A 27790-nucleotide genomic window follows, 5' to 3' on the forward strand; every position below is an offset into this window, starting at 1 on the left:
CCACTCAACCTCATGGGACTCAGAAAAACAGTGCAGCAAAGTCTCAGGAGAGATTTAAGCGGACACGAGATTTGAGACCAGACTCACTGATTCATAGGGGGTTTGTGGGAGCATGAACAGCCCCCAGTGAAGGAGCCTTGAGAGATATGAACCCCTTGATAGGCAGTGCGGTTGTGAGCACTCTAGAGCCCGACTGCCGTGGTTCAAATCCCACCTCTACAGCTGGTAAGCTGTGTAGCTTTGAGCAAGGTATTTAACCTCTGAGATGTAGTTTCCCCATCTGTCAAATGGAGTTACCAATAGCAGCTACTCTGGAGCTCTGACAATTAAATGGGCTCTGGTATAAAGCCCTGAGAATGGGTTCATGGCCACATGGTGTGTATGCGAGGGTTTGCTCCAACTACCACCAATTCCTCTTTGCGTCCTTTCCCCAACCCCAGTAAAGTACTGGGCAACATGGTGCCAAAGGAAGACCACCAATGTCCAAGGACCTGAAATTAAGGTTCGACTCTCCAGACACACTAGGGGCAGGTTGGGTTGCCCTCTTGGTAACAAGGATCCTCCCCACCTCACAGGGTTGTTATGGTGGTCAAGAGAGATGGCCAATGCTATTTCCAGAGGCTGCCAGCCTGCCTGGCTGCAGCAGCGACCTGAGTGAAGCAGGCAGAGATGTTGGTGTGGAAAGCCCACATCTAGATGAGTGCCTGCCACTCAGAAGCTCTCTCTTGTTGCCCTGCAGGCCGACAGTCGCCAATTTTTAAATTTCTTTTTCCCAAGAAAAGTGAGAAATCTGGATTTTTATGAGAAACCTCCTGATTTCTATGGATGGCAACTGATGCAAAGATTTTTGTGTTTGCTATTTAAACACAGTGCCACCTAAACAAAACCTTGAAGTAGGGGTGATATGCTGCATAGGCCATCAGGGTGCATGTTCTGACGTCTTCCCTCCTCTCTAGGCCCCTTCCTGCCTTCTTACAGCTCTGCTCCCACCCTCTGCCCACCCCCGGCATGTCTGGCACCCCATGGGGATTTGGTCAGGGGAGTTTCTTCATGCTCCACTGAGATCAAGGGGATACACAGCCCAAAAAGGATGACTTGTTATGACTAAAATGACAGAGGCAGGAAGTTTAGAAAGTACCAGGTTTTATTATCTTTTTATCAAAAAAAATCAGTAACAGACAACAGTGTGAGAGGTGCCTATAGAGGACGTGCTCACTCCAACACAGCCCGAGGAGAAGGGCACTGGGGGCAGAAGAGGACCCAGCCAGCTGGGACCCTGGGTTGCAGTGGTGACGGGAGCTAATGGCCACTGGTGCAGCAAGGGAGGGTGGTTCCCCTCACCCCAGCCACTGGGGTCAGGAGGAGACATGACTGACCTGCCTGGGCTAAGCCACCAGGCCTCCCCTCTCAGGAGAGGGAGGATCCCAGACAACAGGCCCCAGCTGGGGCCTCATCAGCCCTCCCCCATTCCCCTCCGCCTACCCAGGGAGACAAGGGTCGTCCCAGCACAGCTGAGGCTGTGACTCGTTAAGCCAGTTCAGTTCTCTAGAACAGTGCTGTCCAATAGATGGACATGCTCTCTGCTGTCAATACAGTAGCCATGAGCCACATATAGTGACGCCTCTAGAAACGTGGTTAGTGCAACTGAGGAAGGAATTTTTAATCTTATGTGATTTTAATTGGCTTAACTTTAAACAGCCGCATGTGGTTACTGTATTGGATAGCACAGCCCTAGAGCCTGAAGAAAGCAAACCAAAGAACACCAGCTGGGTCCCAAACAGAAGGCAGAAAAGGCAGAACCGTTCACCTCAACTATTCCAGCCCCATCAGAAGGCACCAGGAACAGGGCAAGAGAAAAAGGCAAAAACCCACCCAGCCTCATGAAAATTCACTCGCTCAACCACCCAGCCACATCAAACTGGAAATACCACACTCTTTCCTGAAAAAATAGATTTATCTATTTTTCTAGAACCAAGGAAGAATAATAATATATTATAAGAACACAGACACAAATATCCCACCATCCCCTTCATTATATTTTGGGATCTGCTAAAAAAAAAAAAAAAAAACTACGTTTCGGTACAAGCTATTTTATAAGAGGAAGCAGCTTCAGAAAGGGCCAAGGCCATGAGGAGCAGGGTTTAAAGTATTAAAAAAAAAAAAAAAAAAAAACTGGGGAAGGGGTTTAATGAAAGAGAACAAAGAGAGAAGAGGAGAAGGGAGGCCCTATCTAAAGCTATAAATAGTAAAAAAAAAAAAAAAAAAAAAAAATTAATAAAAATCATCTCTCCAGCTCTTCTATCATTTTCAAGAAACAAACAAAAACAAAAACCATTAAATAGAAACATAGCAGGTGCCGTGGAAATGTGCAAGAGAATGAACACACCTCGGCACCTCCACGCTCTTGCCCAGGCAGAGAGATACACTCTGCACAAAGGAATGGACAGTAAAAAAAAAAAACGAACAAACACTAAAAATAGATTTACAAATATTCTATAAATCCACTTCAGCATAAACTCTCAGCTCTTTTCCCCATCCTCCCCCCCAAATAAAAAAGATTGATTTCCAAAAGTCACTTGAAAGAGCCTAGAATGGCTCAAGGTATATACCACAGAGACTCCCGTAGTGTGATCACGAGTACCCATTTACAGAAACATCTCAAGGCGCGGGTGGTTCCAGTTCCTTCCCCCAGTTCCTGGCAGAGAGACCGGCTGTGAAAGGAAGGGAGGAAGGCCACTGCAGGAGGACCTCCAGCCAGGACTCCACACAACACCCGTTAGCCCCCTGGCTTCAGAGGGGCTCTGGATGAGGCATGGTCAGTATGGGCTTGAGGCCAGACCTAGATTCTTAACTGGAAGTTTGAGAAGTGATCCAATCCCAGGCTTGCCTTCAGAAAGGCCAGAAAGTTGAACCCATTTTTCTGCCAGGGAAACTGAGGCCCAAAGATCAAGAAGAACCTGGCAGAACAGTAGAAGACAATGTCTCTTCTGAACACTTCAAAGGTAATCAGAGCTGGAGATACTGACAAGTCAGTATTAGGTTGACCTCACCCTACTCTAATGTCCACCCTTCAAAATCCCCCGGCTTCCCTCCCTGCTAAAGTCCAAGCCAGTGCCCACAAGCAAGCTTCACGCGTAGAACTCATTGGTGGGGGCTTTCTTGTAGATGGGTTTCTTGCCCAGGTCATAGCTGCCTTCATCCTTCTTCTTCATACGGTACATGAGCAGGAGGATCAGGAAGACGGCAAAGAGGATGCCTACGACGCCACCCACAATCAGAGCTGGAGAGGAGGAGAGAGAAGAGGTGCGGGTGAGAGCTCCTCATCGGGACCTAGGGACCCTCTTTCCCCCACCGTCAGTTCTCTTACAACCAGACGTCCTCACCGTCACCACTGCCTGTGCCAGGCAAGCTGACGCCTTATTGAAGTTGACCTCATGACCCCAGTTATAAGAAGGGGCTTGTTGGCATTTTAAGTCACTGAAGACCACAGGGCTAGTGCCAAGGCCACTACTTTTTTGTTTTGTTTTGTTTCTGAGATGAAGTCTCACTCTGTTGCCCAAGCTGGAGTGCAGTGGCGTGAACTCGGCTCACTGCAACCTCTACCTCCCGGGTTCAAGCAATTCTTCTGCCTCAGACTCCCGAGTAGCTGGGACTACAGGCACATGTCACCGTGCCTGGCTAATTTTTGTATTTTTAGTAGAGATGTGGTTTCACTATGTTGGCCAGGCTGGTCTTGAACTCCTGACCTCGCCCACCTTGGCCTCCCAAAGTGCTGGGATTACAGGCGTGAGCCATCGCACTCGGCCAAGGCCACTACTTTAACCCACATCTGCCTGAATCTAAAGCCCAGGCTCTTTCCAAACACCAAGCAGACTGCCCTGCAACAGCCTAGCACTAACTGAGCTAGGAACAGGAGAAAATGGTAGGCTATGGCTATCCCTATAGACATATTTATCCTGCAGTCCTTAGCACAGGGCACTCTCTAGCTTTCCCTGTGTGCATATTTACCTATATAGCCTACCCTTCATGGACAAGTATGTGCATTCAAAGTGCACACATGCAGAACATACTAATTCCAAGCTCTTATGTTACAATTACATACAGAACTCAGTAGCTAAAGCCTGGTTTTCACTCCTACTTCCTGGCTATGTGATTTGGGGCAAGTTTCCTTCATCTCCCTATTGTAAAATGGGAATAGCCATACCTTTCTCATACATTTGTCCTAAGGATTAAATAAATTAATCCATTCAAAGTGCTTAGAACAGTGCCTAGTGCATAGCATATTCTCAAGATTCATTAACTGAAAAGGTTTGAGGTTTGTATCTGTGTCCCGAACCCCCGGAATCAGGTGTGCACAACAGGAGGTACTTAATAAATGACACGTTCAGGCTCTGAGAGGAGAACCTGCCTAGTGTCAGGCAAAGATGGGCGTCTAACGGTGAGTGGGTCTGGCCTGTCCACTCTGCCAGGTGGCCTGAATGACTCTTTCCTGTTTGCTAGGGGCGGGGATGCCTCACAGAATCCCTTCTGTGGCAGATTGAGTCCCCTAATTCGGTCTTACTCGGGCTAAGAAGATTAATTTTCCATCCCTGCACACACTACAAATCTATGTACACAATGGGGACAGAGTGGCACAGAGGAGTCAAGCAAGGTTCTTTCTTAGGTAAAATCCTATGAAAAAGCAACAATAAAGTACCCCCAGGAGGTGCCAGAGAAAGCACATGGAATATCAGGCATCAACCCCATTCTTGTCTTTATCATCTTTCCCTCTGATGGCCCCAGTTGCTCCATGAGGCCCTAGGTCTGCACTGGGACGACCCACAGGGTCAAGTTTCAAGCAGAGGCTCGGAAGCTGACTGTGGTCCTTGGTCCAAATGCCAGGTCTACCGCTTCCCAGCTTTGTGACTTCGCATAAGTTCTTTAGACTCAGTTTTGTATTGTAGGGACTCAATGAGAGGCACAGGAATCGCACAGTATACAGCAAGCATTTAATAAAGCTCCTGGGTGCTGATTAAAGCTTCTGGAATGGGGGATTCCACCATACCAGCTAACAATGTCACTTTTCACATAAGGCTCTTAGGCTTGTATAATTCTCAAATGGAAGATCAAATAGATAACCTGGCTTCAGTTCTTTTCTCACTATGTGGCCCAAAGCCTGGGCCTCAGTCTCCCCATGTGTAAGAAGCAGGTGCTTGTATTAACCAGTGGTTTTCAAATTTTTCTTTGGGAGCAATAGCACCTTTAGTTAATTAGAGCAAAACCTTATGCAAACCCAAAGCCTTATGCAAATCTTTTTACTTCTGAAACAAAAGCAAAAAGAACTTTGGCTCCGATACCAGGAAGCCGGGGTCAGGGCTGAGGTGGGCCCAGTCACCTGGGGCTGTGCTCCCAGGAACCCTCTTTACAAGAGGCAGGTGAGACCTTTTATCTGTCCTGGATGAATCCAGGCTCTGTCCCTATAGCTCAAGCCTCTTCGGAGCTGCTCGCCCTGCTGATTCCCAGGAGACAGGAGCTACCCAGCATGGGTCCAGGGTGCCCACTTGCCGGGCCAGTTCATCCAGACAGGCCCTCAGCCATGACCTTGAGGAGTTCCCTCCATCCCTCTTGTCAACACCCTGGGACAAAACATTCCTCACGATGCACATTCCAGTAAAGAACTCTCAACTGAGGCCAAATCAGAACAGTCCTTTACAGTGTGCAAAGTTCTTTAATATTTTATTTTTCATGGACTCATTATATCAACCCCAGGAGGTATCACTGTACCCATTTTACAGATAAGGAAACTGAGGCTGATCAAGTTCGAAAGCTTCTCAGCCAAGGTCACAAGGCTGCCAAGTGATACAGTAGCAGGAGGGGGAGCTAACCCAATTCGAAGGAGCCTCCAGACTTATAAGGGAAATTAACTTTTAATGATTAACTCCCAGATGCCAAACCTATACAGTGAAAGTCCTTTGAAAAATAAATGAGAAGGACTTAAGGCAAGAGAATGACTCAATGCCTATTTTCCAGAAGCCTTTGATAGGCACTTTTTCCTCGCCCTCCACCAGGCTGCACAGTCAGAGCCACCCCATAAGGGAGGTGTAGTCTTTCAATGTTCTAGAGGAATGTGAATGGGCAAAAGGAAGGGGCACCAAGGAGCCTCATGGGCTGGAGGCATCCCTGCCTGCAGGTGTTCTCCCCCACTGAGCCCCTTTCCACCTTCAGGGCATCTTATAAACAGCATGGGGCCTTACCTGCCAGGACCTCCGTTCTCTCAAAGATATTGCTGCCCTGCATAGTGCTGGACATGGACACCTTGTTAGACACATCCTCACTTGTTTCAATGGGTGAGATCCTCTTGGGAATAACCTCATTCTCCTCCAGTTTCTTGGTTTCAGTGGGGACTTGGCTTCCAGACCCTGCCTTCCCAGGGATATGGTTATCTAGAGGCACCTGGATGGGCAGAAAGGAGAAGAGACACTCAGCATATTTTGGAAGACTCAGGGCAAAGGGGACAGGGACATTCAGCCAGGCAGAGAATCTGGTTCTGCCATATTCAGCTGAACCATGTGGTCCTGGAGCAGGAATTGGCAACAACCTCTCCACAATTATGCTGCCAAAATGCTTATCCCCAACTTTTCTAGTATATCTGTCTTAAATGAAAAATGAATGCGACCAAGGGAACAGGGGAGCAGGTGCTCTCCTGCACTGCTGGCCACTGGTTATTCCAGACCAACCACCCTGGAAGCAGTTTGGCAAAACCTTAGACATCATTTGCGCTTTAAAGTAGCAGTTTTGCCCTGGAAACTCTATCTTACGGAGCTCTTCAGAGACTGCGTGTTAAAGATGCTTGCTGTAGCTCCTCTGCCTATGAAGTAGCCATTCTTTTATTCCTTTACTTTCTTAATAAACTTGCTTTCACTTTACTCTATGGACTCACCCTGAATTCTACCTTGTGCGAGATCCAAGAACCCTCTCCCGTGGGGTCTGGATCAGGAACCTTTCTGGTAACATCTTTCTGGAGAACCACAGAAGGGACGAGACGGACGAGACCCCGGAACAAAAAGGAAATGAACTGCAGCACTGATTGAAGGACTTTGGGTATTACCTTTTGTCAGAACTAAAAGTTATGAATGGCCCTCACCATACTGGCGCTTTCTGACTGAGCTCCTCCCTACAAGAGGCCCTAATAGTTAAGCAGGAATATCATCACCCTATTCAGCATGAAGAAGTTACAGAAGATGGATCTTTGTCCCGCTGCAACCTTTAGGATTAAGGGTTCTCTTATAAAAGGGAGGGGGAAAATGTCAGGTGTTTGAATCAGAGTGCCTACATCTTGAATAAGGGCTGGGTAAAATAAGGCTGAGACCTGCTGGGCCACATTCCCAGTAAGTTAAGCATTCTAAGTAACAGTATGAGATAGGAGGTCTGCACAAGATACAGGTCATAAAGACCTTTGTGATAAAACAGGTTGCAATAAAGAAGCCAGCTAAAACCCACCAAAACCAGGATGGCAATGAAACTGACCTCTGGTTGGCCTCACTGCTCATTATATGCTAATTATACTATATTAGCATGCTAAGAGATGCTCCCATCAATGCCATGACAATTTACAAATGTCCTGGCAAATCAGGAAGTTACTCTATATGGTCTAAAAAGGGGAGGACCCCCTAGTTCTGGGAATTGCCCACCCCTTTCTTGGAAAACTCATAAATAATCTTCCCCTTGCTTAGCATATAATCAAAAAATAACCATAAAAATGGGCAACCAGCAGCCAATGCCACTGCTCTACCTACGGAGTAGCCGTTCTTTTATTCCTTTACTTTCTTAATAAACTTGTTATCGCTCTGTAAAAATAAAAAAGATGTTTGCTGCAGTGTTATCATTTTAAAATGTTAAGAAATTATAAACCATTTTTCCATCAATAAAAGGAATCAGGTAAACTATTATGCAGCCTATAAAAATGACAAGAGCATTAAATTATGCAGGCAAATACTCATGACCAGTCTAAGTGAAAAACACAGTTCACAGAATTATATATGTATACTTTTTTTTTTTTTTTTTTGAATGGGAGTCTCACTCTGTCGCCCAGGCTGGGGTGCAATGGCTCTGCCCACTGCAACCTCTGCCTCCCAGGTTCAAGCGATTCTCCTACCTCAGCCTCCCAATCAAGTAGCCGGGACTATAGGTGCCCGCCACCAGGCCTGGCTAATTTTTTGTGTTTTTAGTAGAGATAGGGTTTCACCATGTTGGCCAGGCTGGTCTCGAACTCCTGACCTCAGGTGATCTGCCTGCCTTGGCCTCCCAAAGTGCTGGGATTACAGGCATTAGCCACTGCGCCTGGCCTGTATATATACTTTTATATCAATGCTAGGAAATAGCTATAAATGTAGAGAAAAGGAGTTGGTGTTGATGGTGACTATCCCTGCAGGGAGGATGGCCTACCAGCAACCTGCAAAATGAGGCTGGGACCAGATTTTTTTGTTTGTTTAACAGTCTGGCTCTGTCACCCAGACTGGAGTGCACTGGCACAATCTTGGCTCACTGCAACCTCTGCCTCCTGGACTTAAGCCATTCTCCCACCTCAGCCTCTCAAGTAGCTGGGACTACAGGCACAATGCCACCACACCTGACTAATTTTTTTATTTTTCGTAGAGACAGGTTTCATCATGTTGCCCAGGCTGGTCTCAAACTCCTGACCTCAAGCCTCCCAAAGTGCTGGGATTGCAGGCCTGAGCCACCACGCCCAGCCCAGGGCCAGATTTTTAAAAAGCCTTCCCGCATAGTGGGGTAAGACCCCTCACTTATTCTGCCTATGGGGGCTGTATTTTCTGCCTCTCCTAATAGGTCTGCTGTAGAGGAGAAAAGTGGAAGAGGCAGAAGCATGTAGCTACTTACCAAGGGATGGATAACTTCAGGGCTGATCGTGGAGTCTTCCAAGTCATCTGTAAGGTCAGAATAGCTGTGTGAGTGTGAGGCCCATTACCCCAGGAAAATGACCCCTTCAGCCAGGGTTGGTGGTAGCTCCACCTTACAACCAGCCTCCAAATGCTCAATGTCCAGCAAGCAAGCTTCCCCACCCCTACCTCAGTCATCTCATCTGTAAAATGGGGCTCCTCAGACCCAACCCCTGGCTCTTTCACAGGAATGTGTGAGCTGGTCGCTGGGCAGAGGCTTCATTTGCTCTAAACCCTTGCTCTGCAAAGTGTGGATCCAAAAACCAATAGCAACACCTGAGAGTTGGTTAGAAATGTAGAATTTCAAGGCCAGGCACGGTGGCTCACACCTGTAATCCCAGCATTTTGGGCGGCCAAGGCGGGCAGATCACTTGAGGTCAGGAGTTCGAGACCAGCCTGGCCAACATAGTGAAACCCTATCTCTGATAAAAATACAAAACTTATCCGGGCGTGATGGCAGGCGCCTGTAATCCCAGCTACTCGGGAGGCTGAGGCAGGAGAATCGCTTGAACCTGGTTGGCAGAGGTTGCAGTGAGCCAAGATCGTGCCACTGCACTCCAGCCTGGGTGACAGAACAAGACTTTGTCTCAAAAAAAAAAAAAAAAAAAAAATGTAGAATTTCAGGGCTGACTGAATCAAAATCTACTTTTTTTTTTTTTTTTTTCCTTTTGAGACAGAGTCTCTCTCTCTGTCGCCTGGGCTGGAGTGCAGTGGTGCCATCTCGGCTCACTGTAACCTCCACCTCCTGGGTTCAAGGGATTCTCCTGCCTCAGCCTCCGAAGTAGCGGGAACTACAGGGGTGTGCCACGATGCCCAGCTGATTTTTGTATTTTTAGTAGAGACGAGGTTTCACCATGTTGGTTGGCCAGGATGGTCTCGATCTCTTGACCTCATGATCCACCCGCCTTGGCCTCCCAAAGCGCTTGGATTACAGGTGTAAGCCACCATGCCCGGCCAAAATCTACATTTTAACAAGATCCCCAGTGAATTAACTATTGAGAAAGAAAACTCTAACTGCAATATTAAAACATTTACTGGATGACTATGTGAGATGATGGATATATTAATTAACTCCACTGTAGTAACGTTTTTACTATCTATATGTATCCCATAACATCATGTTGTATGCCTTAAATGCACATAATAAAATTTATGTTTTTATTTTTATTTTTTTTCAAGATGGAGTCTTGCTCTGTCACCAGGCTGGAGTGCAAGCAGTGCGATCTCAGCTCACTGCAACCTCTGCCTCGCAGGTTCAAGCAATTCTCCTGCCTCAGCCTCCCAAGTAGCCAGCATTAGAGGCACCCGACACCACACCTGGATAATTTTTGTATTTTTAGTAGAAACGGGGTTTCACCATGTTGGCCAGGTGGGTCTCAAACACCTGACCTCGTGGATCTGCCTGCCTTGGCCGCCCAAAGTGCTGGGATTACAGGCATGAGCCACCACACCTGATCATAAAATTTATATTTTTAAAAAACCAAACACACATGTACTGAGTGCTTGGTGGGTGCCAAAAGCTTTGTCAGTTCAGTCCCCACAACACTGATGTACTTACTATCTTTATTATTCCCATTTTACAGATTAGAAAACTGAGGCTCAGTTCACACAGGGTGGAGGCTTGAACTCAGGACCATGTGACTCCAGAGCTAAAACTTGCGATCATTAACACCTCTCTGCACATAGGAGGGACATTTATCAGTTGTCTGGCCTGGAGGCCTTGGGCCCTTCACCCACCCCACCCCCACTGAAGCAGGGACTTGTTCTTGGTTTCCCAACTACATCTCTGCCCACTCATGCCCCCTCCCACCCCATCCCCACTTCTAAACTGCTACTTTTCTTTTCTTTCTTTCTTTTTTTTTTTTTTTTTTTTTTTGAGACAAAGGTCTCACTCTGTCACCCAGGCTGGAGTACAGTAGCATGATCTTGGTTCACTGCAGTCCCAACCTCCTAGGCTCAAGGGGATCCTCCCGCCTCAGCCTCCCAAGTAACTGGGACTCCTACAGGTGCATGCCACCACGTCTGGCCAATTTTTGTGTTTTTGTAGAGACAAGTTCTCACCATGTGGCACAGGCTGGAACTTTTCCTTTCAGAGAAAGGAAAACATTCTATGGGTCCTCTTTCGCCACCCCAACCCTGTCCTGCCACCCAGCCTACCCTCACCCCACCCCCACCATGCCCTGCAGCAAAGAGAAGAGCCCATGAGGACAGGTTCAGGCTGGAGCTCAGAAAACCCGGAGCTACCAATGACTTCAAAGCAGCACACAGCTTGTCCCCAGGGGCTCTCAGGGATGGAAAAGGTTAATCCATTACTTTTGTCTCCCCTTTTTTTGAGAAGGAGGAAGGGCATTCTAGGAAAAGTCCCACAAAAATCCAAGTCTCAAGGCATGGGCACCCTCCTGGTTGCTTAGGCCACCACTCCCTCCAGCTTTGTGCCTACGCCTGCCCACCACACCTTCCGTACCCAGATCTCCAGAGCCAGACAGCTCAAAGTCATCAGATTCCTGCCCGGGTCCCACTACATCCTCATCATCTGGTAGGGCTCCGGAGAAGTATCGGCCTTCTAGGAGGTCCTGGGGGTCGATGACCTCAGTCTCTCGGATCTAAGATAAAGAAAGGAGACACATCAGCCAACATCCCCAGTGCTCCATGACAGCCGATGCCTGAAAGCTAGTGAAGTGGGCATTCAAAAACTAAAAAGAGACCAGGCCAGGGCCTGGAGACCTGCGTCTTGGATCCCACTCTACCTCTAACTTGCCGTGTGTCCTTAAGCAAGTCTCTTTCCCATTCTGGGCAAATAAAAATAGTACATGAGGCTGGGTACTGTGGCTCACACCTGTAATCCCAACACTTTGGGAGGCTGAGGCAGGTGGATCACCTGAGGTCAGGAGTTCAAGACCAGCCTGGCCAACACGGTGAAACCCCATCTCTACCACAAATACAAAAATTAGCTGGGCGTGGTGGCTTGCACCTGTAGTCCCAGCTACTTGGGAGGCCGAGACAGGAGAATTGCTTGAACCCGGGAGGTGGAGGTTGCAGTGAGCCAGGATCGTGCCGCTGCACTCTAGCCTGAGCTATAGAGTGAGACCCCCGTCTCAAAAAAAAATAAAAATAGTAAATGAGGTAATAATCAAAGTATTAATATGGCTAGGTATCATTTACCAAGCACTTGCTGTGTGCCGGGCCCTGTTTTAATAACTCTGGAGGCATGTTATTCACTTATTTTTACAGCCGAGAGAGTCATTTTCTTTTGGTGACACAGCTGGCGGATGGAAGAGCAAGGATTGCACACACAGGGCTGCCTGACTTCAGAGCCAGGAGTCTCCATGCACAGGGCCCTGGGATGCTACACTCCAGGGCTCTGTGATGCAGGGGCAGCTGATTCACACAGGACAGGGAGTGGGCTGCTGGTTCTGGTCTTGCCCAGTCCAGGACACTTTTCCCAGCTGAGTCAGTCTGGGCCGGGACAGACAGGGCTGCCTCACGCACACCCTAAGACAGCCTCAGGTCAGGGCGCTGCCCAGACCTGATGACTCAGGAGTGCACTCCTGGATTCAGTCTTGCCTTCCAAACATCTCCCACAGATCGGCTCTGCTGGCAGCACCATGCAGACACCAAGAGGCACAATCCTCACCTTCACAGACCATCCACTCCAGTACCCATAAACGTCACTCAGCCACTACCCCATGGAGACACAGCTGATCATGACAGAGTCTCAGGTCCGCTCCCACCAAACAGCTTGCCAAAGGAAAGTGTCAAAGGTCCCGGGCAGCCCTACAGTACATCAGGTACCCTGCTCCCATCCTGCAGCTCCACGGAGTGGGAACAAAGCACCCTCAAGAGCACAGGAAGCATTTGGATGCCCATCACCCTTCCTCCAGCTTCTGGGCTCAGGCTTCTGTTTGCCCAGAGAACAGCTGCTCTGAGCAAAGTTCATTATTCTATTAATTAATTCAAACATTAAAGTGCCTAGTATTTGCCAGGAGACCTGGGGTTTTTCATTAAGTTCAATACACCATGCCCCTCCCGCTGCAAGACATTGCCATCTCCAGACCCCGTAACTGCGGGAGCTGGGAGTCTGCTTAGAATCACAGAATTCCAGGACCCAAGGAGCTCCTGTCCTCCTGTTCCACACAACTTGAATCTGAGCCTGGAACAGGGCAAGGACTTGCCCAAGGTCACACAGAGTGTTCGCTACATAACTCAGGATAGAAAGAGGTCAGGTCTCTGTTTCGGACATCCCAGCCTGTCCTTCACTCAGCTGAGACTGCCATTGACAAAGGAGGGGGTGTGAGAAGGAGCATCTGTCCCTGAGATAAGGCTACTGTCATTGCAGGAGAGGCCCAGGAAAGCTGCCTCGGAGCCACTCCTGTACTCTCCCCCTGGGCTTCCGGGGAGAGGCAGGTGGAGCCTGACCCTCATGCCCCTCTTCCACCCCCACAGTGGGAGGATGCTGGATTCTCGGAAGGGAGCGGGGTCAGGCTGCAAGAAAGGCAGTGGCCAGGAATCACTCTCTCCCCAGGGAGTGGGGAGAATCTCTGCTGAACACTTGGCACCCGTGGGGGTGGAAAGCCAGAGAGGTTAAGTCCTGGTCAGAGATGACTTCATGACTCGGGAATCAGGAGCTGCTGGGCTGCTGGTGCTGGAATTCAAGCCCCCGCATATAGCCCGTGCCTGTGGCTTTGGTTTGGCAGAGCAGGAGGAAGGCTCCCCGTGGCTGCCCAAGTGACTATACCTAAGGGCAGGGTCCCTGGGCTCCTACTTCCATCTCCTGCGGCAAATCCCCCAAGAACCCAAGTGACAGGCCTTCAACAAGCACACAGCCTCTCTAGGTCCTTTGAATAGTCCCTTTTTGCAGAGATGGAAACAAGGGCTCAGAAAAGTAAAGTCACTTGTCCAAGGTCACACGAGCAGGAAGTAGCCACACTGGACCAGAACCAAGGCATCACTCACCTGGATCTTTAACCACAAACACATAAACACACGCATGAACACATATGCACACGGGGCCACCAGCCTGCCCCAGGCTCCAAGGGAGCCCTGTTAAGTCGGTGGGGTGGGGGAGGGTCAAATCCAGTCGGGAGAAAGAAAGAATGGTACACTTTGGCCACTTGTTGACCAGGTGAAAGTCCTCAATAGGGGCTGTAGTTCCATCAGGAGATTTGTCTCAGGCTGAGAGACCTTTTCCCACTCCTCATTGCCCCTGGGAGCCACGGAATGTTGTTTATGCATCCAGCCTCTCTTCAGTATGTGAAAGTGCTAAGAGATATTTCAAAACAACCCATGGGATTAGCATGCCCATTGGCTGTTAGGAATTACCTCCGTTTTACATTAAAGAAATGAAGGCTATGAGCGAAAGTGGGGTGTGAAGATCTTGCAGCCAAGTCAGCAGCAAAACCAAGGCTGAAACCAAGATTTATTTCCAGTTCAGCCTTCTTTGTGGGCACCTGTTCATCCTTAACCTTTCATTTTTATATTCAGTTTTCAAAAAAGAAACTAGTCCAGTCTAAAGTCACCCCGGGGCTCCGTGGCATGGCCGGGATTCGATACTATTCCAAAGTTCTGGAAAGATGGAGTCTTCAAAGGCTGCATTTAGATGAGCCCAGGATTTCCCTCCTACAGCAAGTCAAGGGGCTGGGAAGAAACTTCTTTCAGCTCCCAGTGGTGATGGGAGGACAGAGGGAATTAAATCTCTCCTTCAGCTCTGGAAGTCCCCTCTCTGCCCTGTTTTGGTCCCTTCTCCACCCATGACCTCTGACAAGAAGGAAGGAAACTCCCAAGTGGGTAAGAGCCATTTAGGACTAGGCCAGCAAGACGGGACCAAGCCCTGTGGGATTGTGGGCAATCGCTCTTTTTTCTGTAAAGGTTGGGAAGTCACCAGCGGCCCTCCTCTCCTCCGCCCTCTTTTCAGATAAAGCCCATTCAGTCTGGGATGGCTTTGAAGAACCAGGCCACCCAGCAGCCAGACCCAGCCCTGACCAGAGATGGACCCCGCCCTGCTCCTGGCTAAGAATGTGGTCTGTTCTCCTCAGCTCACCCCACCTTTGCCCAGGCATGTGTGTTCATGTGTGTACATGCAAAGGCACCCTCTGGGCCCTCAAGTCTCCTTGTATCTTTGTCCCTTTCATGAACACACAACAGAAATTACCAACTAAATAAGACAGTGGTGGCTAGGCACAGTGGCTTAATCCCAACATTTTGGGAGGCCAAGGTGGGAGGATCACTTGAGCCCAGGAGTTTGAGATCAGCCTGGGCAACATGGTGAAACCCCATCTCTACAAAAATTAGCCAAATGTGGTTGTGCATGCCTGTGGTCCCAGCTACTCGGGAGGCTGAGGTGGGAGGATCACTTGAGACCAGGAGGTCAAGGCTGCAGTGAGCTATGATTGCACCACTGCACTCCAGCCTGGGTGACAGAGGAAGACCCTGTCTCCAAAAAATAAAAAATAGGGCAGTGGGCCTGGGTCCCACAGACCCTGCCGGCCCTGTGGCTGGTGGGGATCTGGGATCAGTGCCTGGGGTTTAGAGATCCTAGATTCTTCCCCAGACTGTTGGGGAGAAAGAAGGGAGGGCAAGTGCTCTTTTGTTCTATAGAAACTAACACCTGCCAACAGAAGGTATCTGATTTTATAACCTAGCAAACAGACAAGACGACAAGGGACTTTGCCAAGGTCATCCAAGCAGCTGGCAGCAGAGATGGACTTAGAACCCAGGTCTCCTGGTTCCCAGATTGGAATTACCTTCTCTCCCCTTCGAGGGTCTTGGCTGCCCCTAAGCGTCTCAGCAAATCCACAGGCAGCAGCTGTCATTACAGTTATACTCCCCATCTAGTCTTTTGGCTATAGGCATGAAGCTACGAAAAGATCCTATCCCAACCCTATCCCCAAATCCTATGGCTTCTGTCACTCCAGGAAAAGCATGAGTGACTAAAAGGAGTATCCACTACATGCCAAGCACCATGTTGGGTACTTCATTTATACGAGTTCATTTAATTGGCAAAATAGCTTTGCAAGGTGCTCTACCCATTTTGCAGACGGGAAAACTAAGATTCAGCTGAGTCACTTATCCAATGTCATGCAACTAGAAAGCAATAGAGCTGGGATTCAAATCCAGATCTTTCTCAAGACCACATCCTAACCACAACTAGACTTCTCACTGCCACCCACTCTTCACTTCTCTCCAGCCTAACCCGCCAGTCCACAACACATTGCCTGGGCCAGGGCTCCAGGGCACCCCTGCTCCTGCCCAGGAGTAAACAAAGATGAAAGTGATATTGCTTAAACAAAGGAACAGAAACTTGGCTGGGGCACCAGGGAGGAGTTCAGGGTCTGGGCTTGGATAACTGTGAACTAATGAGAGCCTCCCCGCACCTGGCTCCTCCCCAGGGGAGGCAGGGTTGGGGACACACCTGACCCTTCTTTCAGGAGGCAAGACCAGAAGGGTAATAATTGGGTAAGCCAAATTTAGTGGGGAGAGGGGATGGCAAGTACCTGGGGCTCCAACACCTGGACCCACCAGAATGATTTCTGGCAGGCGACCCCCAGCAGTGTACACTAGTAGTAACTGTTCTTCCCCACCCCACCCACTTCTTTAAGGGCCAGACATTCCCCAGAATGGCTAAAACCTGGGGCCCACAACTGTGACTCTACCACCCGGAGTGGTCGTGCATCAAGGCGGATTCACAAGTGTGAGTTCTGCCACTTCCTAACTATATGAGCTTGGGAGTTTATTTCGTCTCTGAAATCCTTGGTTTCTTCTTTTGTGACTAGGGCTGGTAGCACCTTGCAGGGTGATGAGGGGTAAGTGGAATGCATTTGTGTGTGCAAGGGACCCAGCACGTGGCCTGGTACACAGCAGGTGATCAATGAATAGTGGCTGTGATTAACCCCCACCTGCCTTCCTCCTGGCCAGTGGGATTAGTGCTCAAAGGATCAGAGGCCTGGGAAAACTTGCAGAGGCAGTTCTATCGCTGGAAGGAAGTTTGCCTGGGGACAGGGAGATGGTGCTTTGCAAACTGTAAAGGAATATAACCTATAATGGGTTATCATTTTGCTTCTGAGCCCAGAGACTTTTCAACAACCAGTCAGGTCCCTTCAGACTGTGGGAAAAAAAAGATGCAGATAGTCAGAGACCTGCCCAAGGTCACACAGCTTTGACCACCTGTCCTAAGCAGATAGAGGTAAAGACCATTTTTATTTTCCCCGAAGGTACAAATGACAGTGATCAGAAACACCTGAAATTCTACTTGGGGACCTGGGTCCCCAGGGACAAAAAAAAAGTATTTAGAAGGTAAAAAGAAACTACACACCAATCCATGGTCTGGTGCTCTGGTGCCTGCCTGAATGGTTAAACCAGGTCTGGGGTGGGGGTGGAGTGAGGGTTCAAATGTCGCCTTCAAGGTCGGGTTACTCTGAACACAATCACTCAGGAGACCGCCAGGCCTGGCACTGCCAGCAACCAGCTTTTCACCAAGCCCCAAGGCAGTCCATTCCCATAGCAAGAACTCCAGGATCCTAGGGTACCAGCTAGAAATGGGGGAAGGGTTCAGGAGCCTCTGGACGTCTCCCTGCCAGGAGCTGATCCAGCACCTTTGTTATCAACTCTCTGGATGATCGTGGACAATTCCCTTCTCTGAGCCTCAGTTTCCCAATCTGTAAAAGGTCTCAAAGAGACAAGCCTCCCTCTGTCCCAGCCCGGTAACCAAGCTGGGCATTGCTCCGATTACTGGTGGAGACAGCCAGGAGGGGGCTGGCTCCCTCAGGGCCTCGGAGACAGAGGTGCATTGAAGCTGGAGCTTGTAATCTAGGCAGCAGATCCGAAATCCCTGCTGGATCCGAGGGCTAGGGAGGCTCTTGGGATGTAAACAAACCTCCTGTGTTCTCAGAGCAGAGAACCCACGCTGCAGCCTTGTCTCAGTTGATTAGATCAGCCCTGGGTCTGGCTTCCTGCCTCTTCCCAGCCTCCTTCACCACCCCGCAGAGAAGCCATCCTCCAGACCAGGTCAGTCTGTCCCACAGACGGCTCCGGCAGGGCTTCCCCAAGGTGAGGAGTATCCCCACTCTGGGTAGCCGGGCCAGCCATGTGCCACAGCTGCCCCCACGCCCAGAGGCTGGAGTGACACCGCCAGTTCCCGCAGGCCGGCCACTGACTGCTGGGCTTCACCAAGTCACTGTTTCCACACATACCAGCCTCTCCCTGCCTCCCCTTTCCATTACCCCAGGTGTCACCTGACCAGCAGCCTCTTCTACTGTGCCAGAGAAAACTGGAGCAGCCGAGCTCCCTGGCCTGGAGGACGGGGGAGGGGTGAGACGCAGCCTGAAGGGGTGGGAGCCGCTGAATAGGAAGGTCTGGGCTGATGGTGGGGGTTGGGGTAAACGGGAGGCATGAACAAGGCTGGGAAGTGGGGGAGGGAGGAAGGATGACTGTAGAAAGGTCAAAGCCAGAAAGAACTGCTGAGATCAGAGTGACCTTTTGGGGAGTACTGAAGCCCCCTGAAAAGGATAAAAAGGTCTAAACCTCAATAACTGTAACTCTTAGTTTACATTTTCAACACATGCACAGACACCACCTCCCCAAAGCTAAACTCTGGCCAGGTTAAGAACCCTTGTCTAAGTGCTAATAAAGCCAGAACTTTACAAGTTTGCCAAACACCGATTATGACCTTTGAGTGCCACAGGTGTTTTATAGAGGACACTGGGGTTCACATCAACAAAGTGACGTATTAACTGTGTGTGTCCCTGGGTGAGCAGCAGAGCTAGGACAGGGTCTGGAGTTTTCTGTACCGTTTTTCAGTCACCCAGCCTTCAGCAGACAGGACCAGAGAGGCCCCAGTGAGGTTCAAGAATGCGCCTAAAGGTCACCACTGAGTTAATGACAAACCAGCCCAAGAAGTCAGGCTTGTTCTTCTAAGGTTAAATGAGACCCCAACTGTTGACATACGTGTTCTCTCTCCTCCCTCCCTAGGGCACCATGCAGTGAAAATATACGAGAAACTGGCTTTTCAGAACACTGTACCTTTTCTGTCCACCAACACCTCACCCCCCAAAGTGCTATTTGCAATTACTCAGCCTCCTTAAGAGTAGAAACTCTGCCCCTCCAGCACAGGAGGGTGACCCCAAGTCCTGGGCCGTGTCCAGAGTGGTCCGTTACTCTTGGCAAACCCCCTGCCCCCTCTCCCTCCAGGCTGCAAACTGTTCAGCACGAGGCTCCAGCAAATCCCAGCAGGAGAGGTGGGGCTGCCCAGAACTGGTTCTTGTTTAAACATAAACCCATTCAATAATTAGCAAACAGCCCACTTCTAAGATAAACAAATAGGAGATTCGGACTCCAACAGCCCCACCCTGGACTTCTCCCTTCCCACCTCCCAGTGTGGGGGTAGATAAGGGGGATAAGGGGAATGGGAGAAAGCTTTCCAGGAGGAGATAGGACCCCCTGGCATGAAGGTGGCCTGGGCAAGGAAGGGAACTGTCACTAAGTAACACCTCCTCCCTACCAGGCATGGTACTAGGTGCCTTTATTTACAGGCCTGTCGTCTCCTTTAAGCTTCGCCACACTGGTATCATGATCTTCTTAACAGACTGGGAGGCTGGGGCTCAGAGGTTGAGTAGCAGGACTGAGTTCATGTAACTAGTAAGAGGTGGACTTAGCACGTCTGGAGTTAGGTCTGCCTAACACCAAGCCAATGTTTCAATGCCCTCTGGCCAGCCCCAGGAAGCAAAGAGGGGTCATCACAAATATCAGAAAATCCTGGGGTCAAACCAAACCTGAACGGTACCAGCTTTTGCTCGATGAAAAAATGCAGGCCAGTTGCAGCCTCAGTTTTGCCTTAAAGGGGAAAACAGTACTACCTGCTCTGCAGAGGTCTAAAGCCCCATTTTGAGGACTGGCTGCACAACGTACAATGTCAAAGTCCACACGCAGGCAATGTACAATGTCAAAGCCCACACGTGAAAGTGCCGGCCCTAGTACAAACATTTCCTGTATGTCCCCTCAAGGCCCTGGACACTGAAACAATGACTCCCAAAGGACGAGGTAAAACTCTGAGCGCATTCCAACACCCCCACCACAGAGCTGTCCTATTAGCCAAGAGTTTGAAAGGAAATGGGTGACTCAGGCAGGCTACGCTAGCATGCAGTGACTCACAGCGCTCGGTGCAGCCCCTTACCCCAATTTTAAGCGATCATTTGGAAATCATACCTGCCTGTCCAGTCCGGGAGGTTGAAGGACAGCTAGCAGCCAACTTCTCCCAACAGGGAGCTGGGGCTGGGAGCCCAGCCTGGCTTCCCCAGCTCCCCATTCAGGCAAGCTTAGCACTCAAAGTCCTTGGAAAAGCCCTCTGTTTCTAGGAGCTGGGGATGGCAGGAGCCGAATGTCCCCTCACCCCCACTTCTCTTCTGAGACTGGGATTTGTTTAGACTTTACCAACGAGACCAGGAAAGGGCCCCTCCCCTCATCAATGGGCTCTCCGGGCAGGAAGGACCTTAGAAGGCAATGGTCCAGCCTCCTTATTTTAGAGTTGGGGGCACTGAGACCCAGAAATAGGGCATGTTTGCTCAAGGTCACCCAGCAATGCAGAAGTAGGACCTAAGGTATCTACCTTCAAACCCAGCAAATTTCCTCATCTGGAATATTCTGAGGACACTCAAACCAGACACCTTGCCCTATCAGTCGGACCTGATTCTGACCTTAGCAAGCCACTGCATTCCTCTGAGCATCCATTTCCTGTAAAAATAGAGAAAATAGTACCTTGCAGTACGGGGAGATATTCCTACTAGAAATAAATAACGTTAATGAACCATTTAGAATAAAGTTACATGCATGAATTTATTCATTCATACAAGCATTTCCTGAGTACTAACTAGGGGACAGGTATTTCACAAAAACAAATAGAGCAGAGTTCCTGCCCTGGGTGTGTGGGGGTGGAGGGGGAGGGGATTCAGAATTTGGTGGAGTATGTTCATTCCTTCTTAATTCCTTCAAGAGAGAGACCTCTTTTGAATAGTAGGTACTTAAGTTATTAATCAAATTCAGAGATGGAAAGGATTCGAGGCCACCCTGTTCAAATCTTTCATTTTATGATGGGGGATGTCAGCCCAGCAGGGAAAGAAGCCTCCCCCCAACCTCATGGAACCCTCCAAATCATGGCCCAAATATTTTCCTGGGTTTTTGATAACTCCCTGGGCTCGAGAAGTCCCAAGAGCTCTCACTGTTCACTCAAGGGTCCTAGAAGTCCCTCGGCTTCCGGCCCACCCCCGCTCAAGAAGAGGACGCTGTAGAAGACCAGAAATGTCCTTAAACTATCAAGTACACTTGATAGGTGGGGGACACTTCCCCAGAACTGCCTGGGCCTGGGGCCAAGTCAGTAGGCTGTGCCCCTGGGTAGAAACACCTTTGGGTGGAGGGGACTCCCTAAACAAGGCTGCCTTTAATTGGCCTGAGAGGGAGTGGCAGGAAGGCAGATCAGGGAATGCTCCCAGCTGGACAGGAAGAACTGGTTTAGTATAGCAAGCCCAGCCAAACAGAGGAGAGGACAGCTGGGTACTGAGCCTGGGTTCCCTTCCAAAACATGGGGGTGGTAAGGGGAATGATGGAACAGTGGGGGGAACACCACTCACAATGGGAGGACTACTAGTCAGAGATCCTGGGGTCCTGGATGCTCTCTGCTAACTCAAAGTAGTACCATTTTACCTGTCACATTTGGAAAGTGGGCATAATAGAATCCCCATGTGATAGGTCTTTTTTGTGAGGATAAAATGCACCAGATCTGTCATACAAAAAGTACTCTATCAATCCTAGCTGCTATTAGCAAAGTCCTTCTCCCTGGGCCTCCTCACTTTTCTCTACCTGCAAAAAGAAAAGGACATGCTGGATCATCTCTTCAGTCCAAGCCAACTGTGACTAGGTCTGATTTTTCCAACCACAACCTAGAAAAGAGGGAGGGGATAGGCCAAAGGGGAAGCCCTGTGCCCCAGTTACAGGCAGGAGGTCTGTGATATTAGCCAGGAAGGAGAGAGCTGAGGTCAGGATGAGACTTGATACCTTTCTCAGGAAGCAGCTGCCCAGGGCTGATGTCTCCTCCAGCTGATGGGTCACCCAGGCAGGACTGACACAGTCCCCTTCCCCCAAACCACATCCTTCAGAATGTCCCCAGGACACAGCTGTCTGCTCAGCACCCCGAAGCACCTGCAGACTCACAGCCCCGGGAGGAAACTGGCATGTGATTGGGCACATGGTGACCTCAGCAACCTCCTGGGTCCTTTCCTCTTTTTCCCTGTAGTGCCCAGGAGGTATCCCTTCGGATGCTTCCCCAGTTGCTTGACCCCAACACATCCTTCAGAGCCTAGTTCAGAGCACTGCGCCAGAGGCAGAAGGCTTGGGTCCTCAGCCACTAACCTTTCAGGCAAGGTAGCCCTTGGTTTAGGTTAAGTCATCACCTCACTGGCCTTGTTTCCTTCCCACCTCAGAATTCCTTTGCCTTCCAGCCTAAAATCTCAACCGATTCTAAACCCGTCTTCAGTTACCAAGTATGGGACGCTTGGAGTAGCACAAAGCATAGAAGCTAAAGCAGAAACTTGAAAGCCTGGCTGCCTAAATTTCAATCTGACTCACCGTTTATTGTTTATTAACTGTGTGACCCTGGGCAAGTTACTTAACCTCTCTAGCCTCAGGACCAGTTTAAGAACAATACACAGTAGGATTGTTGTTGGAATTAAGCTCCTTGATATACCCATTAGAAAGTTATTAGAACAATGTCTGGCCCCCCCACAAAGGCGCTAAATGTTTGCAATCATCATGGCATGCCTGGAATTGTGCTGAAGTATTGCCTAGGGTCTCATTCATTCCTCAAGAAGAGCCTGCAGGCAGAATCAACCTTCCCCTAAGTAAATTCAGAGGAATAGGAGCCCCAAGGCTTTCAAAGAAATTAACATTAGTGGTTAAACTGCAAGGACTCACTCTCTCTGAAAACTGGAGCTAAAGGGCACAAAAGGGGCACAAAGCTCAGGCACTGGGGGACAGATTGCCTTCACCAGTAATTCCCATGCCCCCAGTTTCCCAGATGAGATTGACCCCCTCCTCCTCAGCTGGCTGTGGGGATGGATAGAGCTTCTGCTGGCCCAGGGACAGTTATGACAGAGACCAGTGGGCAGTGAGAATGTTTCTCTGGGCTGATCGAGGCCTTCTCTCCCCCAACCCTCTTCACCTCACTCAAGGTGGATGCTTCAATTTTCTTATCTGCAATTGAGAAAAAATGAACACACTTCTTGCAGAAAGCAGAAGCTCAGCTCCTGGCTAAATGTTGAGTCTAAACCATTCCTCTCCTCTGTCCTTGAAAAGAGCAGAGTCCCCAACTTTCTAGAAACCCTAAAGCAGTAGCAGTCCCCTCTTGCCCCATTCCCTCAGATCCGTGGTGCAGTATTGGGAAGAGATTCAGAAGGGCAGGACTTTGCCCTAAGTCACAAGTCAATGACAGAGCTGGGGCCACAACTGAGGTCAGGGCTCAGTTCTCGCTGGTGTGTGAAAGAGGGCCTCGCACAACCCTAAACCCCTCCCCCTTCCGAGTACACGCAGCCCCCGGATACCCAGGCCATCTCGGATCCTAAAGCTGTCCGCTCTGGGCGCCTAGAAAGCGAGGAGGGGATTCAGCGCTCCAAGCCTGCCCCAGGGTCACCAGGGAAGGGACGAGGGTGTGGGAGTTGAAGAGTTGACACCGGCTTAGTCACTAACGAGCCCGCAGGACCAGGGGAGGCGGGAAGAGCAACAGGCGAGGGGCGCACGGCGCGTGAAGCCATCCCGGAGATGGCCCGTGACCCCGGAGCAAAGTTTCCAACAAAGTTTCCCGGGCCCCGGTGTCCGGTTGGGGGTGGCGTACCGCTCCCCGATCCCACGCTCCAAGGAACAAAGGAGGCACCGGCCTGAGGCCCCCCCGCCCCCTCGGGGACCTCCAAGCACCCACCGACTCGGCGACTCCGCCTACGAAGAGCAGCAGCAGCGCGAACAGACGGGCGGGGGCCATGGCACCGCGGACTGGAGAGGGCGCGCAGGCTGCAGCAAGTGGCCCCAGGCGGGCGCGCCACCCATCTTATAGGCGGCCTACCGGCCCCGCCCCGGCCCGCCCCCGCCCCGCCGCCTGCACCCCGCCCGGAATTCCCCAGTGGAAGCGAGGCCTGTGGGGCACTGCGCCCGCCCGCGGAGTTGGAAACCCCAAGGGACCTACCCTGCCAGCGCCCCCCCCCGCCCCCGGCTCCTAGTCAACCCCTAGTCCTACCCTCCAGGAGCTACAACCTCCTTTATTTGACCCACTTCTAGGCAGGTCCCCAGATATCACTGCGTCTAACCCCATTTTACAGTTGGGGAAACTAAGGCCCAGGGACGGGAAGGACTTGCCTAGGGTGTCGAGTTTAGACCAGCCTTCAAACAGGGTGTGCTCCCCTCTGAAGATACAGAACTTCCCAAATGGGATGTGAACAGTGTTAAGACCGGGGACAGCAAACTATTCTGTAAAGGGCTAAATATTTTAGGTTTTGCGGGCCATACGATCACTGTGACAACTATTCAAACTCCAGCGTCGTAGCTCAAAAGCAGCCATAAATACTAAAGGAATGAGGGCGGCTAGGTCCTAGTAAAACATTACTTATAGACACCGACATTTGAACTTCATATAATTTTCATGTGTCACGAAATACTATTATTCTTTTAACCTTTTTCCCAACCATTTAAACGTGCAAAAATCGGCTGGGCTCTACGGCTCAGGCCTGTAATCCCAGCACTTTGGGAGGCCAAGGAATAGGAGGATCCCTTGAGCCCAGGAATTGGAGACCAGCCTGGGCAACATAATGAGACCCCATCTCTACAAAAAGTTTTTAAAGAAATTAACCAGGCATTGTGGTGCACCCCTGTGGCCCCAGCTACTCTGGAGGCTGAGGTGGGAGGACTGCTTGAGCCAGGGAGATGAAAGCTGCAGTGAGCCATGATTGCTCACTGCACAGTGAGACCCTGTCTCAAAAATAAATAAATAAATAGATAAATAACATTTTAAAATAAAAATGCAGGACGGATGTAGCGAGTCATGCCTGTAATCTCAGCACTTTGGGAGGCCGAGGCGGCAGATCGCTTGAGCTCAGGAGTTTGAGACCAGCCTGGCCAACATGCTGAAACGCCATCTCTACAAAATACAAAAATTATCCAAGCATGGTTACCTGTGCCTGTAATCCCAGCTGCTCTGGAGGCTGAGGCAGGAGAATCGTCTGAACCCGAGGGGCAGAGGTTGCAGTGAGCTGAGGTCTCCCCACTCCACTCCAGCCTGGGCAACAGAGCAAGACTCCATCTCAAAAAAATAAAAAATTAAAAATTAAAATGCAAAAACCATTCTTAGCAGTGGGCTGAACAAAAATAGGCAGTGGGCCTCAGCCACTCTGAGACCACTTAGTGACCACTGACACTGGTCTCAGAGTGGCTGATTTCTGTTCTAAGGGCTTCATCTTCCAGATTTTGAACTTTCTTAAAAGTTTGATCTCTCTGAGAACTGGTCTGCAAGTTTATTTCCATCCTTAGGTCAGCTTCCACTTTTTATAAGTGAAAATTGTGTGTCCTCCTTACCCGTCATCCTCCTAACAGTGCATTGGTGGGAGCAGGTTGGGGCAAGAAGTGGAGGGGGTTGCTATATGGAGACTGTAAAATTATCTGGGGCCCCAAGCACAGGTACTGTTAGAATTATCGCAGGGTGTGAAGGTGGGCATCCTATGATGATCAAAGTACAAAAGAAGCCTAACCCTGTTTCTCCCTGACTTACGTATAAATCTTTCTAAGGGTGTAACATAGCCTTAGAAGTAGGGCATTTTGGTCTCTGTTGGCATATTATGAATTCATACACTTTGTGGAGTGGAGAATTTGTAGTGACTTCCCTTTTTCCACCCCTTGATTATCTTTTTTTTTTTTTTTTTCCACCCCTTGATTATCAAAGAATAAAAGTCTCTTGTGGCAGAGAACCTTGGCAGTAAAGCAAGCTTCAAATGCTGACCATGGGGTTTCCACAGATTTAAAGGTAAGCAATTACTTTCAGTGGTTTTTAACATGCTTCCCTAGGATTTGGAACAAAACTGAGAAAATGAAGAAATCTCATGCCAGAATAAGAAATCTTTTTGCAAGTTAAATGGTTTGCAGTCTTTGCTTTCCACAAAATTGCAGGGTGGCCTAATCTAGTTGTCAGTAGATAGATCATTAAATATAGAATAGATAACTATGTTATTTTAGTTATCTATTGTCACATTGTTGTAACAAGAGTTCTTCTGTTCCTACTAACTTTTATAAGTGAAGAAAGTTTCTCAGCACTTACAGCCAGCAGTGTGCTGGCAAATGTTTGACAATTGGCTAGGGGAAGTAGCAAGCGCTAATTTGCCAATTTCTGTAGTGTAAATACCACCAGCAATGGCTGGTTTCAAGCTACCAATGAGATGTCACTGAACATGGAGCTGGGAAGATATATTTCTACCACACAGATACAATAGGTGCAAATAATCTCAAAAGCATAGATAACAGTAAAGTGTAGTGAGATAATTAGTAAGTGATGAGTTTTGAGTATTTATTTCCTTTATGATTTTGTTTTTGTTTTTGTTTTTTTGAGACGTAGTCTCACTTTGTCACCCAGGCTGGAGTGCAGTGGCGCAATCTCGGCTCACTGCAACCTCTGCCTCCCAAGTTCAAGCGATTCTCCTCAGCCTCCTGAGTAGCTGGGACTACAGGCACATACCACCATGCCCGGCTAATTTATGTATTTTTAGTACAGACAGGGTTTCTTCATGTTGGCCAGGATGGTCTCGATATCCTGATCTCGTGATCCACCCACCTCGGCCTCCCAAAGTGCTGGGATTACAGGTGTGAGCAACTGCATCCAGCCTCCTTTGTTTTTAACATAATTGTATGTTCATATAATTTAATTTTTAGCAATAGTTATATTTAACAACTGGCTGACATAAAACAAACAAACAAACAAAAAAAAAAAACCAGGGTCTCTCTCTGTAGCCCAGGCTGGAGTGCAGTGGCAAAATTATGGCTGACTGCAGCTTCGACCTCCCAGGCTCAAGAGATCCTCCCACCTCAGCCTCCTGAGTAGTTGGGACTAGACACACGCCACCACCCACAGCTTATTATTATTGTTATTATTATTTTGGTAGAGACAGAATCTTACTATGTTATCCAGGTTGGGTTTGAATGCCTGGGCTAAAGCAATCCTCTCAACTTAGCTTACCAAAGTGCTGGGATTATAGGTATGATCCATGGCACCCAGGCACAAAATTTCTAAAAATTGACTTTCAGGAACCACTACAAGATGGCTTTAGCACAACATGGTTTGACAGCTATAATAAATGAAAGATAGAAATAAAATTATTGCTAAAACCAATTTCATTCTAGCAATGTTCATTAAGGCATTTGTCTGTTTGTTTGTTTTTGACAGTCTCACTCCATCACACAGGCTGGAGTGCAGTGACACAATCTCTGCTCACTGTAACCTCAGCCTCCCGAGTTCAAGTGATTCTTGTGCCTCAACCTCCTGAGTAGCTGCAATTACAGGTGCACATCACCACGCCCAGCTTATTTTAGCATTTTTAGTAGAGATGGGGTTTCGCCACATTGGCCAGGCTCAAATTCCTGACTTCAAGTGACCTGCATGCCTCGGCCTTCCAAAGTGCTGGTATTACAGGCATGAGCCACTATACACGACCTCATGGAGGTTTTAGTGAGCTAATTGGAGAGAAAAATTGCCCCAGCCACCTAATTAAGACAGGTATTTCTTAAACAATTTTACTTTTTCTATTTAATAATTATTTACCAAAGTTTGTAGGACGGTTTAGAGAGTG

General features: G+C 49.1%; 1 protein-coding gene across 1 annotated transcript; it reads right to left on the reverse strand.

Moving 5' to 3' along the window:
- Positions 1-1126: 1126 nt before the first annotated feature.
- Positions 1127-23989, reverse strand: SDC4 (syndecan 4). Its single transcript, XM_005569131.4, has 5 exons — positions 23890-23989; positions 11401-11539; positions 8878-8924; positions 6234-6432; positions 1127-3280 (listed from the first exon to the last, which is right to left on the reverse strand). The coding sequence occupies exons 1-5, from the start codon at positions 23947-23949 to the stop codon at positions 3129-3131; spliced, it is 597 nt and encodes a 198-aa protein (XP_005569188.1). The 5' UTR covers positions 23950-23989; the 3' UTR covers positions 1127-3128.
- Positions 23990-27790: the final 3801 nt, after the last annotated feature.

This window comes from Macaca fascicularis, chromosome 10 (genome assembly GCF_037993035.2).
Source record: "Macaca fascicularis isolate 582-1 chromosome 10, T2T-MFA8v1.1".
NCBI classification, from domain to species: domain Eukaryota; kingdom Metazoa; phylum Chordata; class Mammalia; order Primates; family Cercopithecidae; genus Macaca; species Macaca fascicularis.